The sequence below is a fragment of the Beta vulgaris genome, chromosome 8 (genome assembly GCF_026745355.1).
Source record: "Beta vulgaris subsp. vulgaris cultivar EL10 chromosome 8, EL10.2, whole genome shotgun sequence".
Lineage (NCBI taxonomy): Eukaryota > Viridiplantae > Streptophyta > Magnoliopsida > Caryophyllales > Amaranthaceae > Beta > Beta vulgaris.
Genome location: NC_079209.1, coordinates 12,738,740 through 12,756,891, shown reverse-complemented (window position 1 = coordinate 12,756,891; position 18,152 = coordinate 12,738,740). Strand labels below are relative to the sequence as shown.

At 37.1% G+C, this 18,152-nt stretch overlaps 2 protein-coding genes and 1 non-coding gene across 3 annotated transcripts; 1 reads left to right on the top strand and 2 right to left on the bottom strand.

The window, feature by feature from the left end:
- Positions 1 to 248: 248 nt before the first annotated feature.
- LOC104884694 (G-type lectin S-receptor-like serine/threonine-protein kinase SD1-13) lies at positions 249 to 3,928 on the bottom strand. Its single transcript, XM_010669379.4, has 7 exons — positions 2,449 to 3,928; positions 2,124 to 2,234; positions 1,853 to 2,028; positions 1,552 to 1,762; positions 1,116 to 1,353; positions 723 to 870; positions 249 to 624 (listed from the first exon to the last, which is right to left on the bottom strand). The coding sequence occupies exons 1-7, from the start codon at positions 3,707 to 3,709 to the stop codon at positions 319 to 321; spliced, it is 2,451 nt and encodes an 816-aa protein (XP_010667681.1). The 5' UTR covers positions 3,710 to 3,928; the 3' UTR covers positions 249 to 318.
- Positions 3,929 to 8,885: 4,957 nt separating this feature from the next.
- On the bottom strand, positions 8,886 to 9,738 carry LOC130589836 (uncharacterized). The gene is made up of 2 exons (XM_057391432.1): positions 9,418 to 9,738; positions 8,886 to 9,239 (listed from the first exon to the last, which is right to left on the bottom strand). The coding sequence occupies exons 1-2, from the start codon at positions 9,736 to 9,738 to the stop codon at positions 8,886 to 8,888; spliced, it is 675 nt and encodes a 224-aa protein (XP_057247415.1).
- A 677-nt stretch (positions 9,739 to 10,415) lies between these two features.
- On the top strand, positions 10,416 to 10,522 carry LOC125493043 (small nucleolar RNA R71). Its single transcript, XR_007269424.2, has one exon. It is a non-coding gene; the product is annotated as a small nucleolar RNA R71 (small nucleolar RNA).
- The last annotated feature ends 7,630 nt before the right edge of the window (positions 10,523 to 18,152 follow it).

The following is an 18,152-nucleotide window of genomic DNA, read 5'->3' as shown; positions in this document are numbered from 1 at the left end:
ATGAGGTAAATGTGTTATAAATTTGCGAGTCTGAGTTGTGATTGCATCTTTTAGATATTCATTTCAAAAAAAGGGTTGGAATTTATTTGATCGTTCAAAGAAAACTTCATATTGAAACTGGGATTGAATAAATTCATAACCTAATCACCTAAACAACCAACAAGATCAACACCTTTAGTACGCTTAAGTGAGAAAGCTTTATATTCACAAAATAGGCTTTAAACCTCATGTATGGTAATAACGTTAAATGCTCATATAACAAAAGTATATCAGATAGACGTTGCCAAAGGCGTAAGTAAAGCCTACAGAAACATACTGTCATCGACCACTAATGTGAGAAGCGAAGGACCAAGTGTTAACAGAGTAATTTTCTTGGTTTTTTTGAAGCAACCTCTTAGGATAAAGAATTTTGCTAAATACAGGCTGTACTGGTTGTGGAAGATCTGTAATTTCACTATCAAGCATGGAAATGATGGTGGAAATTGATGGCCTTTCTTCAGGGAATTCTTGAACACATAACAAACCCACTTCAATGCACCTCAAAATCTCCCCTTGGAAGTGTGTATCTTGGATTGTTGGATCAATCAGTGAAAGAATATTATCATCATTTCGCAATTTCCACGCCTAATTAACAACATTTAGCATAAGTTGTAAGGTACTAATTACTATTTACTAAAAGGGGAAGGGTATAGAAAGGAATGCATTTTGTAGGAATAGCTTACATATCCTACGAGGCTCATGGAATCATCGTCATTAAAACTTGTATTCTTTTTGCCACTTATAATCTCCAAGAGTAGAACCCCAAAGCTATATACATCTGATTTTTCTGAAAAACGCCCTTCCATTGCATACTCCGGAGACATGTAACCACTAGATTGAAATTCAAGCGATTCAAACGTTAATTTCATATCATAACTACATAAAGGATATCTTATATTTGATCCGTAGTATATAATACTACAAAGATTGGGAAACACATAAAACTTGCATTGAATTTAAAAGAACATATCTCAAAAAGCACATATACTTAGGTGCATACGACACATGATCATGCTCTTGGGTGTATAATCTAAGCATTTTATATCTAGACTATTCACGATAGTATATATACTTACTAGGTGCCCACAACTCGTTTGGTGTTGCCTTGATCTTCTTTCCCTCCAAATATCCTTGCCAAGCCAAAGTCTGATATCTTGGGATTGAGATCTTCATCTAACAAGATATTGCTAGCTTTGAGGTCTCTATGAATAATTTTTAATCTAGAATCTCTATGTAGATATAAAAGCCCTCGGCATATTCCTTCAATTATGTTCAAGCGCTTCTTCCAGCCTAGAAGTTCCCGATCTTGTGGATCTGAAGAACATATTATGGAATTGAAGAATATGTCACTTTACTAACTTTTATTCATATGGTAAAATGGGAGAATCTAGTACACTGTACACGAATATCTTTCGTAGGTCAGCTAATCCAGCTTAGAAAGCCGAACCTTTAAAAGTGAGGGAAAAGGATGCTATAATACAAATATATTGAAATAGAACTGTAGGAACATACCAAATATAAATGCATCCAAACTTTTATTAGGCATGTATTCGTAGACCAACATTTTTTCCTCCCCATCTACGCAACAACCAAGTAGTTTGACCAGGTTCCGATGTTGGACTTTGGAGATAACATCAACTTCATTCATAAACTCTTGTTGACCTTGTCCTGACGCTCTCGAAAGTCTTTTGACTGCTATCTCTTGTCTGTCTTCTAATTCTCCCTGAAATTATGAAATTATGATTGATTTTTCCATACATACATGTTTAGTTTTGTACTGATTTGACCTCAAATACGCAACTGTATACATTACCTTGAATACTGGACCGAAACCACCTTGCCCGAGCTTGTATCTATCATCAAAATTGTTTGTTGCAGCTGCCAACTCTTCAAATCTAAATAGTGGTAAATCTTGCAATTTAACATCACTGAAATCAGGTTCCACTTTGATACTATGCAATTGTGATCCGTCGACGATTGAATTCCTTTCTGCACGAGAAAATAGATATCTATAAGCATAGGAAGTTCAGATTTGCATATATAGTTCACACACAAACAACATGGTTCATAGAAGAAAAATTAACCATTTGTTGTTCGCATCCGTCTCCATAGACAGTATATCACTAAGGCAATTGTAGCTGCTCCCATGACTAGAGTAATTGCTAGAATAAGTTTCCACCTGTTCCCTGACTCATCTGCAAAAGTGGACAAGAATCAAGATCAGCTAGGTGTATGTGGACCACCACATAAGAGTTCAAGCACTAAATAGCTAACATCCACAAAGTTCTGATTTATGTACTACGAATAAGTCATGTGTAAAATAAACTGCTTAAAAGGTTAAGTTCACTTGATAATTTTAATTCCAAATCTGGATTGGGATAAATAAGATAGAAGAAAGAGAGTAGTTACCTAGCTCCGAATGAGCTAAACGAACGAAAAGATCAACACCAACAGAGGAGAATTCCTGTATGTCAAGCAAGCTTCCATTCCAAATCATACACCCAATACCCAAATAATAAGAATAGGCTAAACAGGAGCAGTTTCCTAAGCACTGATTCCTGCAACTGTCTTCATCTTCTGAGGACACCGACTCTGCATTATCTGGCACTTTCATATTCCTTACCCTCACAAACCCATCTTCTTCACCTCCTATAATCCTACACTGCAAAGGTGTTCTCCGAACACACCCACTACTCCAATTCCCTCTATTCCATTCATGGTCATTCCGCGGTTCAAACCCCCTTAAACAACTACATATTGGAGAGTTATTGAAATTACAACTCCCAAATTCACCGCACATCCCATAGATATCACACTCAGATTCTAAAGATTGCCATATAACTGTCCAGTTCCCTGTAGCCTCATCCCAATCTCTTTGTTCCACTATTCCATCATAAGTCAAAACATAGTGTTCTGTAATTCTCTGCCTCGCAGTAGCAAATGATAAGGTAAGTCTACCATCACGGTTATCATCAAGGCGAAACCCATCAACCAGAGCGAAATAATACATAGTTGGTACTCCTATAAATACATGACCATTCCAAGGTCCAGATCGCCAATAAGGCCGACCACCATCCCAGACGAATATTTCAGAAAGAGTGCGGTGATCAATGCCAACACTAAACCGGCCAGTGGAAACATCTGAGGAGCTCATCCAAGACCTTAGCCGTTGTGAAGTGTTTGTATTCTCATCAACAATTACTTCCATACGTGGCAACAACGAATCTGTATGATGCTCAAAACTTTGCCAGATGATATTTCCACTTGCATTGGAAAGTAAAACAAGGTTCCCAGTATCTAGAAGTTGAGCAACTGAGTTATTTACCTCATGATTTCCTGCTATATTTGATGACCAAAAAGTGCTGTTTTGTCCATTTAAGAGTTGAAGATCGCCATCTTCGGATATATTGAGCATTCCAGAAGAATCATTAAGTGGGTTGTCTCTGTTTGCTATCCATATGATTTCAAGTACATTAGAATCATTGTTATTGTACCAGATTCCGGCATAACGATTGGTTGAATTGACCGGGCTGAAAAACCCAAGTTTGAAAATGGAATTACTAGATATTAGTTCTTCTGGGTCTCTTAGATTTTGAGTAGTGGTAATATTGGCTATGATTGAACTAAATAACAAAGAAAAGCAAGATGCAAAAAGAAGAAGAGTGTTCATAGAATATCACATGAGACAGCAAATTATATACAATAGGTTTGAAAAAAGAATGTCTGGATGTTTTGTGCATTCCCAAAACTAATCTCAGACTAAATATTTTCTTGTTTAACGTTGTTCCTTTTTATTTTGCCTTTTTCTATGTGTGAAATCATTGGTTTGACTACTAACATATTTACAATATAGAAGCACCGGTGGGATTTGATTTTCTTGGTCTGTCTTTTTACCTTTGGCTAGCATGTCTTAATGTATTTAAATTGTGAGAGTGGGATATAAAATCGAATAGTAGACCTGGTCTATCAGTTCATGCTCCAACTTGGTAACAGCTTTGTTATTTTGTTGATTCTAGTAATATAGAATATTAACTCTGTTCCTAATCAATCCTCGATGAATTCCTACAATAAGAATATTAGTAGACCTGGCAAAAAATGCCCAAGTTTCCTTTAGATCCCAATTCCAAGATGATTCTCAATTTCTCATGCATCTGGGTGAGTTAGTTATTTGTTGTTAATTACTCCCTCTGTATCATTTTAATTGTTACACTTTTATATTTTACGCTATTCACAAATTTCACTTTGACCATCATTTGTGATTTATAGGCGGATGAAAATATAGTCATGTGGGATTGTTACCACCATTTTTATGTAATAGATAACATTTATTACGATAATTGTATTAAGCCCCAAAGGATTTAGATGTTTATGTAAATATGGAGGCCCAATCATACTAATAAGACCATGATAAATAGTCAACGAAAGTCAACAACCAGAAGTCCATAAAAGAAAGCCTATCAGTCCACAATGGTCAAGAGATGGAAGTCAAACAACGCCAAAAACGTGGACAAGGATGTGGGTGATAGTCAATTTGATTATGAAGCATGCAAGTTACATGGGCAATGGGACGTGGTCACTATGGTGCCAGAATATAGCAGTTGTGATTTGAATCATAAATGATTCAAATAATTTCCCTCCAAAGAGGCCAGGAAGTTACGCATGGTAATGAAGTATAAATACAAGAAGAAGGATCAGAACAAACACAACACACAACAAACGTCCAATTTATTTCTTTTCTAGCGTAGCTTTCACCTAGATTAGTCAATCCCCTTCTATGGTTATAGTTAGTCCTTAGCCTAGACTTAGAGTATGCATTGACTAACAAGTTTGTTCAATCTCCAGTTTTAGACGAAATCGATGAAGTTATTCATCTTCATGTTTGTCCATCAATTGTCTAGCCAGGTTTATTTTCATGTGTGCTATAGAATATTTCTATAAGTTTGTGATATGTGTGGGAATATTCAGCTTTAATTAATAGATTAATTATTGCATTGATTGTCTTATTTAATACCCATCGCCTGAATTTATTAGGAATTATAGTTTGATTACCTTAAGCTACAACAAAGTACGTTAGCAAGGTTTTATCTAATTAACCGGTAACCCCCAGGGACTAAGACTCCCGTGGCGCTCAGTATCTAACTATTGGGTGTGCATTGACTTGTTTGCAAAGTCATCCAACTTATTTTGCACTAAATTTAAAAAGTTTTCTAAATTATTTATTTAATATTTAACTATTCCTATTTTCTTTTCAACGGGAAGAGATGGTTGAGTAGACGAAGGCGACCACAATGGGAGAAAAAAGATTCATAATGAATTTGTGAAATTTTCCTCTTTAATCTGTTAGAATTAGCCTTTTATTTGAAGTAGTCATTTTTAGTTATCTTTCTGATTTTAAATGCCGAGTACACGTTCTTGAAGGAATACATGTGGTAGGCGTGTCGCGCACCTAACAAAAGTAATTTCCTAACTAACCTCCTAACTATGTAGCAGGACAAGTCAGGGTCGAATCCACAGGGACAAACAGTATCAAACACTAGGTATCTTGACTCAATCTAACTAAACAAGTGACAAACAATGATGAAAAGGATGTTGAACTAAGACTAATACTAAACTATGACAATTACTAGAAACACACAAGGTATAATCAATTAATTAAAACATCTAGAATTAAGTATCACCACTAGCATGACCAATACATGAATAATTTTCATCCCAATAAACATAATCAACGATTCAAGAGGAGTAATGCACCCTATAACTACCAAAGACCTCTCCCGAGTACCAATGGCTACTCTAAACAAGCAATCAAACCTACTCCCGTGGAATCATGCAAGAAAGAGACATTAAGCATAGCATCACAATTAAATTCCTAGCAATCCTATCTACTTATTCCCATAGAGATATTCATACCATTGATTGAATCAACAAAACCATCTAGATTCAATTCCCATTGAAAACAAGATATATGGAGTCAAATCAAAATCATCTATCCCTAGTATGATAATAAGCATAAGAACAATTCAATCAAACAAGAACAATTGATCACATAAACTTGGGATTAATGGAGGAATTCATGTATTAATCATTGCTAGGGTTTAACTTAACCCTTGACTAATAGACTACTCACACATAATTGAATTAACAAAACAAATAATAGAAAAAATTGAAAGATATAATAATAATGAAGGAAAGAAGAGATTAAGAAAAATTAGTCTTTACTTGAAGGAATCAAAGCGTAGTAATCAATGTTCAACAATGGAGTATTAGCAAAAGGTCTCTAAAAAGTAGTAAAAATGTATTCTATCATAAAAAGGCGCAGTTTTTAACTCTAAGAAAATAAGTATTTATATGTCTCGTAAAAGTGGCGCAACACGCGCTTAAAACGGCCCAGAATTCGTCTTGCCCGACCGGCCCGGGCGGATTTCGCCAGATCGGGCGGTCGTCAGGTCATAAACCGTAGAGTAGAAAATAGTGCCCCGCCCGGTCGTGCGAGATTCCGCCCGGTCGGGCCCGCAACAAAATATTTTCTTCTCATCAAAATCTTCTCCAAACGATGAAATTTGGCTAAGTAAAGGCGTCTGGGCAGCCGGGGCGGATTCGTCGTCAGATTGCACAAAATCTCAATCTTTAAAACGCCATAACTTCTTCGTTATTCGTCGGAATTAGGCAAATGACCACTCGTTGGAAAGCTCTTGAAATTTAGAATCTAAAACAATTGAAATCACTCTATTTGGATTTTTATAACTTGAGATATAATCAAAAAATGGACTGGAGTATTTTTCTACTTCTTTTATTATTCGCTTTGCTTCAAAACTCTTCCAACTTAATGCTCGTGCTCTGAAAGTACATCATCTCTTGAGTGATATAAATGAGTAGGAAATGCACTAAAACGTGCAAATTCCTACAATGATCAATCTGAAAATACAAACACACTACAAGGAGCACATCAGTAGTAAAAATGGCTCCGAAGAGCGCAATTAAGACCAATAATGAATGAGGAACGAAGGTAAAATCTCTATATAAAATAGACATATCAAACTCCCCCAAGCTAAACTAATGCTTGTCCACAAGCATTCCAACATGAAACATAGGGGAAAGTAGATAAAAAAACTCTTCAAGCACACACACAACACGGTTTTCAAATCAATCTTCAATGTGAAAATAAGACCATGAAGGGAATAAACACAAAACTATTCAATCTAAATCCTAGTCTCATAGTTGTGACTTGACAACCAATACTACCACTTTGCTCCCCCAAGCTTGCCTTGACCATACATGATAAACCCTCACTCTAGTCGTGCACACAACACTCATGTGTATAAAAGGGTCAAATAGTCCTCAAAGCTCCATTCCATTGACTATATCCTACCATAAGCTTGCACATCTTCTCGCTCTCCACCGCTTCGGACTATGTTATATGCAAAGAATCATGAGGATTTATATGGCTTGTAATGAAGGCTTAAGGTATAGGTGTGGAAAGTTCTAGGAAAGTGGTGCTCAAAGGGGAAAGTGGTGCTCAAAGGGGAAAGTGAAGCTCCTTTTTTTTTTCTTCAAACATCCTTGACAACAATTATCAATCCTCACACACACATTTTAATTTCACTTCATTTTCTCTTTCTCATTAGCTACTTCATAACTCCTCAATTACAAACTCCAATTTCCTTTTATTACGCACTAAAGACATAAATCACAATCTTTTGTTTTTTTTTTTTTCTTTTTTCTTTTTTTTTTTCAATAATCATCTACAAGAGGAAATAGATAGGAGTTTAAAAGTAAGTAACTATGAGGAGTTGAACTCAATACAAAAACATCACAACCCACAATATCTTTAATGTCACACTAAACTTCATCAACATAGCTTCACAATCCCTAGGTAGGACAAGGTAAAGGCTAAAGATGTAGTTAATCAAGAGAAACAGGCTAGGCTCAGAGGGGTGACAAAGGGAAAATAATCAATGTGGGTGGCATTTGGTTATGTAGCTCAGAAATAGCAGATGCCTCAATCATATTCAATGCAAACAAGTCAATGCGGTCTCAAGGAGTATCAATGCAAGTTCTAGAGAATAGTACAAGGAAGAGCATCACACATGAAAAGAAAGACTAAAAAATGTTAGTTATTAGGCTCAAATACCTCACTAGGTAGATTTTTGGCTAACAAGTATAGTCAAGTCTCCCTTCGGAGGATCAAACCGTCTTACCACAAACCATTCAAATCACAATGAGCAAGGAGAGATCAAAAATAGTTCAGAGTTATTCCAATCATGCTTAGACTTCACATAGAAACGATCATAGACAGCTTAGGTGTACTATCAGCAGAGATCGATCCTACATGCAACCTAGAATGCAACTAAATGATGAAACTATATGCAAAAAGGAAAATAAAAAAAAATAAAAAATGCCTAAATGATGAGTATGTACAGATGATGTGGTAAATCCCTCCCCAAGCTAACATGTCACAATGTCCGCAATGTGACAAAGGTAAAGAGTAAACACAAAGAAAGGGGCAGGGTACTCACAAATCCTCACTAAGGAGGGGAGAGCGAAGGGATCGAAACCCTGGTGACTGCATCCAAGTATTGAGGTTTTCCAAGATTGTGAATATGGATGACAAGTTCTTCTTAATAATGCACTGCTCTGCCTTAATCTCAGCAACTGAATGTTGGATTTTTGCAAGTGATCTCTCAATCGACATGAAGAAGGAGTGTAGATATAATCGGGGTATCCTCATTGAAACATCCACTATATCAACATTTCTCCCATAGATGGAGAAGCCTTGGAGTTTGTGAGTGTGTACTCCATCTTCTCATCACCTATTTCAAAGGTGATGTTTCCCTTTTTCATATCAATTATGGCTTCAGCAGTGGCCAAAAAGGATCTCCCAAGAATAATGGGAACGTTTGCATCTTCTTCCATTTCCATAACAACAAAATCACATGGAATGAAAAATTTTCCGACTCTAAGAGGAACATCTTCAAGGATGCCAAGGGGAACTTGACTGTTCTATCTGCTAGTTGTAAGGAGATGCGTGTGGGTTTCAGTTCACCCATATTGAGCTTCTTGCAGATTGACAAGGGCATGAGACTGACACTTGCCCCAAGATCACATAAGGCATTCTTGATCTCAATATCACCAAGCTTAACAGGAATAGAATAACTGCTTGATCTCCTAGCTTCTTTGGAAGCTTGTTCTGCAAGATAGCACTACACTCAGCTGTTAGTGAAACAGTGACATTCTCTTCAATTTTTCTTTGTTGGAAAGCATGTCTTTCAAAAACTTAGCGTAAGAAGGCATCTCTGAGATAGCATCCAAGAAAGGGATGTTAATGTGCAACTTCTTCAAAATATCAAGGAACTTCCCATATTTCTTTTCAAGTTTTGCCTGTGCCAATCTTTGAGGGAATGGAACAGGTGGCTTGTATGGTGCAATAGGTATGACAATAGGTTCCTTTTTCTCAGTCTCCTTAGCTTCCTCTTCCAACACTTTTTCGCCTTGATCTTCTTCACTCGGCTTTTTGGACTCTTTTGCACTCTTCCTTTGGTCATTCATCTCCCTATAGGGATCTTGCAATTCTCTACCACTTCTCAATGAGATAGCATGGATATACCCCTTCGGATTTGGTTCGGTTTGTCCTAGAAGTTGGCCTGAAGGCTTTGAGAGGTGACTGATTTGTTGAGCTTGGGTCATCTGATTTTCCATCATTTTATTATGAGCATGAATTTGTTGAAGGGAGTTGCTGAAGAAGTCATTCTGCTTCGCCTTGATATTCAATTTGCTTTGCCTAGAAGAAGCTAAATTCTCTATGATGGTTTCAAGTTGGATGTTGAGGTGAGGAGGAGGAGTTGAATGGTGGCCTTTGTTGGAAACCAGGTGGTTGGAGTAGTTTGTGGGTGGAGGTTGAGGTTGGTTATTTTTGTAAGAGAAGATTTGGATGATTCTTCCAACCTGGGTTATATGTGTTTGAGTATGGGTTATTTTGTGGGCTTGTGTTTGTGTTTAGGAGGGCATTAGCGTGCTCAGTCACCGCTCCCATGGTATTGTATTGACACTCATTAAATGAGTGACCTTGCACTTCACAAATCTCACAAACAGGTGTTATTGATCTGCTACTCAATTGGTCAACCTTAGCTGCCAAAACCTGCACAGTGTTAGTTAAAGTAGCAATAGCATCAACCTCATACTTACCTCCCTTTTTAGGGACTCCACGAGACACACTCCAGTCATTCAAGAAATTGTTGGCAGCCATTCATCCAACAATGTCTTCGTAGCTTCTGGAGTTTTGGCCATGAAAGTACCGCCAGATGCGGCATCAATAGAACTTCGAACTTCATGCTTCGTTCAGACCATTGTAAAATGTCTGAATTAATAGCCACTCAGGAATGCCATGGTGTGGACACTGCCTTTGCAAAGCCTTGTATCTCTGCCATGCTTCATAAGAGACTCCAATTCATGCTGTTGTGAAACCAGATATCTCATTTCTGAACTTGGAAGTTCTCATAGGAGGAAGAACTTGTAAAAAAAGCCTTCTTCAGTTCTGGCCATGTGGCAATCTTCCTCACTTCTTTTCCTTGAACCATTCCTTTGCTTCGTCCCTGAGAGAAAAAGGAAAAGCACAATATCGAATTAGATCATCAGAAACATTGTTAATTTCAAAGTATTGCACTTTTCTAAAAAGTTAGCCAAATGATCAGTAGGGCTCTCTTTGGGTGTTCCTCCATATGAGTCCTGTGAGATAAACTGGATGAACTGTGGCTTGAGCTCGAAATGTGTGGCAGTGGTTGTTGGTCGAGTAATGGTGGTGGTGGTCTCATCGGGCATAGCATATTCCCGTAGAGACTTTGGTGGTGTTTCGTCTCCCATTGGTGATTCTTGTTGTTGTTTTCTTCTTCGACCTCCTAATCTCCTTTGTAGCTTCGATCTCGCGATCAAGAGTAATTAGATCTTGTGAACCCTTGCTACGAGTGCGCATGCAACAAAAAGACTGAAAGAAAAGAGATCAAACAGCAAATAGAGTGACAATGATCGAAAAAAACAGTTTAGCCAAATAAATCAAAGATAAACTAATCTAATACCGTTAGTCCCCGGCAACGGCGCCAAAATTTGGTACGCGTGTCGCGCACCTAACAAAAGTAATTTCCTAACTAACCTCTTAACTATGTAGCAGGACAAGTCAGGGTCGAATCCACAGGGACAAACAGTATCAAACACTAGGTATCTTGACTCAATCTAACTAAACAAGTGACAAACAATGATGAAAAGGATGTTGAACTAAGACTAATACTAAACTATGACAATTACTAGAAACACACAAGGTATAATCAATTAATTAAAACATCTAGAATTAAGTATCACCACTAGCATGACCAATACATGAATAATTTTCATCCCAATAAACATAATCAACGAGTCAAGAGGAGTAATGCACCCTATAACTATCAAAGACCTCTCCCGAGTACCAATGGCTACTCTAAACAAGCAATCAAACCTACTCCCGTGGAATCATGCAAGAAAGAGACATTAAGCATACCATCACAATTAAATTCCTAGCAATCCTATCTACTTATTCCCATAGTGATATTCATACCATTGATTGAATCAACAAAACCATCTAGATTCAATTCCCATTGAAAACAAGATATTTGGAGTCAAATCAAAATCATCTATCCCTAGTATGATAATGAGCATAAGAACAATTCAATCAAACAAGAACAATTGATCACATAAACTTGGGATTAATGGAGGAATTCATGTATTAATCATTGCTAGGGTTTAACTTAACCCTAGATTAATAGACTACTCACACATAATTGAATTAACAAAACAAATAATAAACAAATTGAAAGACATAATAATAATGAAGGAAAGAAGAGATTAAGAAAACTTAGTCTTTACTTGAAGGAATCAAAGCGTAGTAATCAATGTTCAACAATGGAGTATTAGCAAAAGGTCTCTAAAAAGTAGTAAAAATGTATTCTATAATAAAAAGGCGCAGTTTTTAACTCTAAGAAAATAATTATTTATATGTCTCGTAAAAATGGCGCAACACGCGCTTAAAACGGCCCATAATTCGTCTCGCTCGACCGGCCCTGGCGGATTTCGCCCGATCGGGCGGTTGTTAGGTCATAAACCATAGAGTAGAAAATAGTTCCCCGCCCGGTCGGGCCCGCAACAAAATATTTTCTTCTCATCAAAATCTTCACCAAACGATGAAATTTGGCTAAGTAAAGGCGGGCAGCCGGGGCGGATTCCGCCCGGCCGGGCGGTCGTCAGATTGCACAAAATCTCAATCTTTAAAACGCCATAACTTCTTCGTTATTCGTTGGAATTAGGCAAATGACCACTCGTTGGAAAGCTCTTGAAATGTAAAATCCAACACAATTAAAATCACTCTATTTGGATTTGTATAACTTGAGATATAGTCAAAAGAGTGGACTGGGGTAATTTTTCTACTTCTTTTATTATTCGCTTTGCTTCAAAACTCTTCCAACTTAATGGTCGTGCTCTCGAAAGTACATCATCTCTTGTAGTGATATAAATGAGTAGGAAATGCACTAAAACGTGCAAATTCTTACAATGATCAATCTGAAAATACAAACACACTACAAGGAGCACATTAGTAGTAAAAATGGCTCCGAAGAGCGCAATTAAGACCAATAATGAATGAGGACGGAGGTAAAATCTCTATATAAAATAGACATATCAACATGAGGTCTTAGAATTGAACCAGTCTCCCAAACTATGGAAGACAATAATTCAATACATTTAGATTCTAAGGTGCCTGAGGATGATGGTGAACCAATTCATAATGCCTCAGGAGAGTCGCAAGGAGAAACTCCCCAAAGGGAAAATTCATCTCCAGGTAGTATTGGCTGCGGATTCGTGAACCAATTGTATGAAAAATTCACTGAAGTAGTGAAACAATTACTATTGGAGGCCACGGAGAGTTAAAGGCAACAATTTGATTCTAACTACAAAACTCTAGCCCATGAGTCAGCCAGAGTCTTTACAGATATCCTTCAAAGGATAAGTGAGGAGAATAGAGATATTAACTCTAGGAAAATAGACCGCATACATGTAGATATTAATGATACTATGAGTGCCACCTTTACGATAATGTCAACATCTCTTGCTACTGATGAAGTAGTTACTCGCTTAGAACCACTAGTAGAAAAACATTGCCAAGTAAATGAGAAACTGCTTAAGGCTTTAGAAGAAGTCCCATCTGAATAGAACGCAAGGAGATCGTGGAATAACGCCAGATCTGCCAATGGCTTATATATCCAACAAGGGTACATTTTTCCGACATTGAGAATAGAGACAAATTGGTCTCAAATGATCCACAAACTTCCTCTAAAGGGGGCCAAACAAGGGTAAGCCCCTTGAACCACGGAGAGAATAGTCATAGGAATTTTAGGAGAAGTGATGAAATGGCAACAGGCATGGAGCCAGGCTGGCACCAGGCGCCAGGACGTCATCAACCTTATTTTCCCATGGGTGGTGGAGAGTTTGGAGATAAACAGACCAACCTGGATCATCACATGAAGGACAGATGCAAGGTGCTTTTGTTGCAAATAACAACAGTTCACCTCACGTATATGTGCCTTTAAATCATCCAGGTATGGTTGGGAACTCTCCATCTTCTAACTATATGGCTTACCAACCACCTAACTTTGGGGTGTCTCATTATGGGGCTGTTCCAGGTTATGGTCACAATCAAGCGCCATTTGTTCATACAAATGGAAATTATCAATAGGGGGTACCAACTAATGGGCACACATTTCAGCCACAAATGGCACATGGACCAAGTAATCCTAACTATGCGCATTGTCAGGATATCCAATGGGAGGTTATCAAAATCATCCGTTCAATCCTAGTCCAACTCCTATGTATGATTAGATGAGAAGTATAGGGTATGGGAATGTAGGACATCCAGGGAGAAATCAAGATCCTATAGAAGCACAAGTTAAGGTGCTAGTCCAAAGACTAGTGGGGGATAACTCTAGGAGAGGTCATCGACAGATAGGTCAACAGCCTTATCCTGAGTGGATCGGTAGAGTTAATCCATTCCCTAGGACATTCAAAATAACTGACTTTACTTTATTCCCGGGCAATGATAAAGTGTCAGCCGAAGAGCATATAGATAGGTTTAATTGTCAATGTAGGGAAGCAGCCGATAATGCATTTTTGAAACTTAGAATGTTTTCTATGTCCCTTACTGAAACTGCTATTTGGTGGTATACAAATTTACCACCCCATTCTATTCACTCATGGCAGGATATGCAAGTGCAATTTACTAATCACTTTGCACGTACGGAACCTTGAGTGACTTTAAGTGACTTGGCTAGAATCCAACAGAAGCTATGAGAGTCTGTAGAAGATTATCTAGCTAGATTCAAAATGGCTATGATTAGGTGACATGTTAGCATCCCTGACATAGAATTTGTACAAATGGCTCAAGAAGGGATGTTGATTCAGTTTCGAAAAAGGTTTAATGGTCATGACTTTGGTGATTTTTGTTGAATTACCAGAATTGGCCGTAAGGTACGAAAGGAACCCATGAGACTAAAGTGCAGCAAGGCACCATAATTTCTTTGCTCAAAATGAGCAACCCTTTCTCTTTGAAACATCGCCAAAAGTAGATGTGGCTGAAATTATCCAAGGGGCACCTTATAAGTGTTCTCCCCTTGAGAAAAAAGAATTCTCAGCGCCAAATGATTTAAAATCTGGGCAAAAGAGAACGTATACTTTTGATGCTTAAACGTCTAGCGCCATCTTTGAATCGTTATTATCTAATAAGAAAATAAAACTGGTGGGAAGGCATAAATTAAAAACAACCGATGAAGTTAAAGGGAAAAAATACTGTAAATGGCAAGATGCAGTTACCCATGATACTTCTGAATGTATTGTGTTTAGAAATAAAATTCAGGACGAGATTGATAGAAAAAATATCATGTATGTACCCTGATGATGAAAATGCTAACACACTTGAAGTGGACAAGCTATTTCACTTATCTCGTAATATGGTGACAATTAATAATGATTTTACTGTTATTTTACAAGCATCTCAAGCCACAGAGAAATTGGTAATCAGCTCTTTAACATGTTGCTTGATGAAGGAGTTCTGATCATGCCAAAGATAGATAATGAAGAGGGACTAAAAGATATGTGTAGATGACACATGAATGGGTCTCACTCTACGGACCAATGCTAAGTATTCAGAGGGTTCCTTTCTAGGCAATTGAATCTCAAAAGATGAATTGTCTCAGAGATAGAGCATCAGGCCATGGAGTTAGAAGCGTACAAGATCAGTTTAGCTAAAGCTAAAATTCCTACTAACGCTAAAACAAATCCAAGTCTGGCGATGCCTGAAGAGAAGGCTAAAACGTACAAGGAAGCTGCTCAAAAATTCCCGTTGCAAACTAGAGCAATAGAGGGATTAAAGAGGGTTGCTAACTGCAACTTTCATTTACCATGTACAACCCATCTAAATTCCAAAATTACCCTTATTCACTCACAACTCATTTCTCCCTCTTCCACTTCGAAAATATCCGGTTCATTTCCTCATCTATGGTTCACGAAATTTCACAAATTCGTCCACCATTATACCCCAAATTCGTTTGCAATCTCTTTAATCTTTATGAAATGTTGGAAAATTGATAAATTTAGATCCTTTACACATTTTGAAGCGAAGAAGTTATTGGAATTTCGTCTATCAAAATTTCGTAATTTGAGGTTAGTTTTCTCCCTATTTTGGTGTTTTGTTAGTGTAATTTCTCTCTACGTTCTCCCTCTACCGTTTCTATGGCGTTTGCCCAGTTAATTGATGAAAATGTGTGTTGCATCGTGGGCTCGTGGTTGCGGTCGCCCGAGGTGTTTCACAGTTTGAGTGATATTAGGGTTCTCTAGAAATGAGAAGGGGGGGAAATGTTTAAGATTTTGAGTGCGTATCGCTGCTGTACTCATTTTAGTGGGAATAAGGGTAGTCGGTTTTATTTTTAAAAAAATATTACTAAGCTTCCAGGTTTCCGGTCTGGACCGGATTTTTCCGGGTTTGGACCGGAGTAGACCGGAAACCCGGAATCCTCACTTTCCATGGACCAACAACTAGACCGGAATCTCCGGACCAGTCCGGTCCGGTCCGATCCGAAATCAGGTCTAACCCACCCCTGTGAACAACCCTAGTCATTGGTACTGAATAAAAAAAAATAAAGCAAGTAAAAAAGACATAAATTTATGCTAAATATGGCAAGTACAAAAAGACACAAGGAGTATAATTTTGGATGGTGAAAAAGTTTAAATTTAATTTTGACTAGACACCCTTAATAAATTACATAATATGAATTAAGTATAATTTTTACTACATTGTTCGGAAAAATACAACTTTTACACTATTGAAACTTACTTACAATTATAAAAAAACATTAGATGAATGTTTTATTTTTTAGCATATACGTTAGTTAAGAAGTTATAAGAAGAGTATGAATTTAATATAATAAGAAGTACTTGATTAGTTATGGTAAGGATATAAGAGCTTTAGAATTATTAAGAATAATTAGAGTTTTCTTTTTAATAAATTATCTAAAAAATCAATAGCACAATTGAGTATGTATTATAACTTTTGCTTACAAACAAATACACAATCTCAATATAATTGAATAGAGTTCGAGATTTGCATTAAAGTAATAATCATAAATTAAGAATATAATTGTCTTAATATGAAATATGATATAATTTATCTTATTTATTATTACACATTTATGAAACACCAACACATTGGCTGGTAAGGCACGCATAGCATGCTAAGAAAATACCCCAACATAATGCTGGGGGTAAGGATCGAACCCCTAACTTCAAGGGCTAAGGGGGAGCGCTTTACCCACTTGAACTAACTCCTATCCTGAATGAATGTGTCTACTTGTTTGTACTCGAAAGGTTTTATTTTGTGAAAACCAGTTTCGCTTGGGATGTCCTATATAAAAACAGAAAGTATTAAAAAGTTGTATGGCTTTCATTTTGAAGTCAAGGTTGTTCCACTATATTAATTGTTCAACGAAAATTGACAAGCATATTCATATGATGGGGAAAGCTTGAAATTTGAACTTTTTTTATTATTTGAGCATTTATTAGAATTTATATGCCGTTAAAGGTTGAAGTTTGACTTTTTTTCTTTTTATTTGTTGAGCATTTACTTGAATTTATATGACGTCAAAGGTTCAAAAACACGAAGAGCATTTTGTTTGCCAATTTGTAAATACTATACATGCAGAGTTAACTGTTAGACGACAATTCAAATAAGAAGCCCTGTATAACAAGTGATAGATTGGATAATAGTTATAGTATTTGTATATAGTCATTATTTTTGAGTAATAGTTATAGTTTTATGGTTATAGACTTATAGTTATGATTTTTAGATTAAGGTTATTAATTTTAATTAATAAACATGAGCATGTAATGACATCATCATAATGTCATGTTGATGTCAGTAATAGTTGGGTTGTATGTTGACAGACAAGATATGTTTGATTGAAACAATATAAAACTGTCTCTGTTTTAATTAACTAGATGTTCTATTTTGACTTTTGCACTTGCCAATACATAAATTTTGATCATTTATATTTCTAATTATCCATTACCTAGAAAAATATAAAAACTGTTATCTTAAAAATATACGTAGTGACAAGTTCAACAATATCTTATATGTTACGGGTATTTCACCAAATACCCTCGACAAATCGCGAAATTCACAATATACCCTCAATGTTTCAACAATTCACCATATACCCCTGACTTTTCATTTTTGTGCACCAAATACCCTTTTTTTAAATGCCGTTAACTCATAGTTAACTTTATTTACCATTTTGCCACAATTAACTCCTAACCCTAAAATCTAAACCCTAATCTCTAACCCTAATCTAAATACTAACCCTAAAATCGAAACCCTAATCCTTAACCCTAAGCCCAGCCTAGTCTAGCCTAGCCCTTCCCCCTCCCCCTCCACCATCCCCCACCCCTCCACCGCCGCAACCGCCAAACCCTCCCCCTCCCTCTGTCGCAACCCTGCCAACCCCTCCCCCTCCGATCCCTCTGCCGCAACCCCCATCCCATCCCCCTCCCCT

What these genes read in the sequence shown, in the direction of transcription:
- LOC104884694 (XM_010669379.4), bottom strand. Translation starts at nt 3,709, where the DNA reads ATGAACACTCTTCTTCTTTTTGCATCTTGCTTTTCTTTGTTATTTAGT. An exon ending in TTTGGATGCATTTATATTTG is followed by an intron (nt 1,354 to 1,551) that starts GTATGTTCCTAC and finishes TATGTTCTTCAG; the next exon opens with ATCCACAAGATCGGGAACTT. An exon ending in CCATGAGCCTCGTAGGATAT is followed by an intron (nt 625 to 722) that starts GTAAGCTATTCC and finishes GTTGTTAATTAG; the next exon opens with GCGTGGAAATTGCGAAATGA.
- LOC130589836 (XM_057391432.1), bottom strand. Translation starts at nt 9,738, where the DNA reads ATGATGGAAAATCAGATGACCCAAGCTCAACAAATCAGTCACCTCTCA. An exon ending in TCCCTCAAAGATTGGCACAG is followed by an intron (nt 9,240 to 9,417) that starts GCAAAACTTGAA and finishes AGCTGAGTGTAG; the next exon opens with TGCTATCTTGCAGAACAAGC.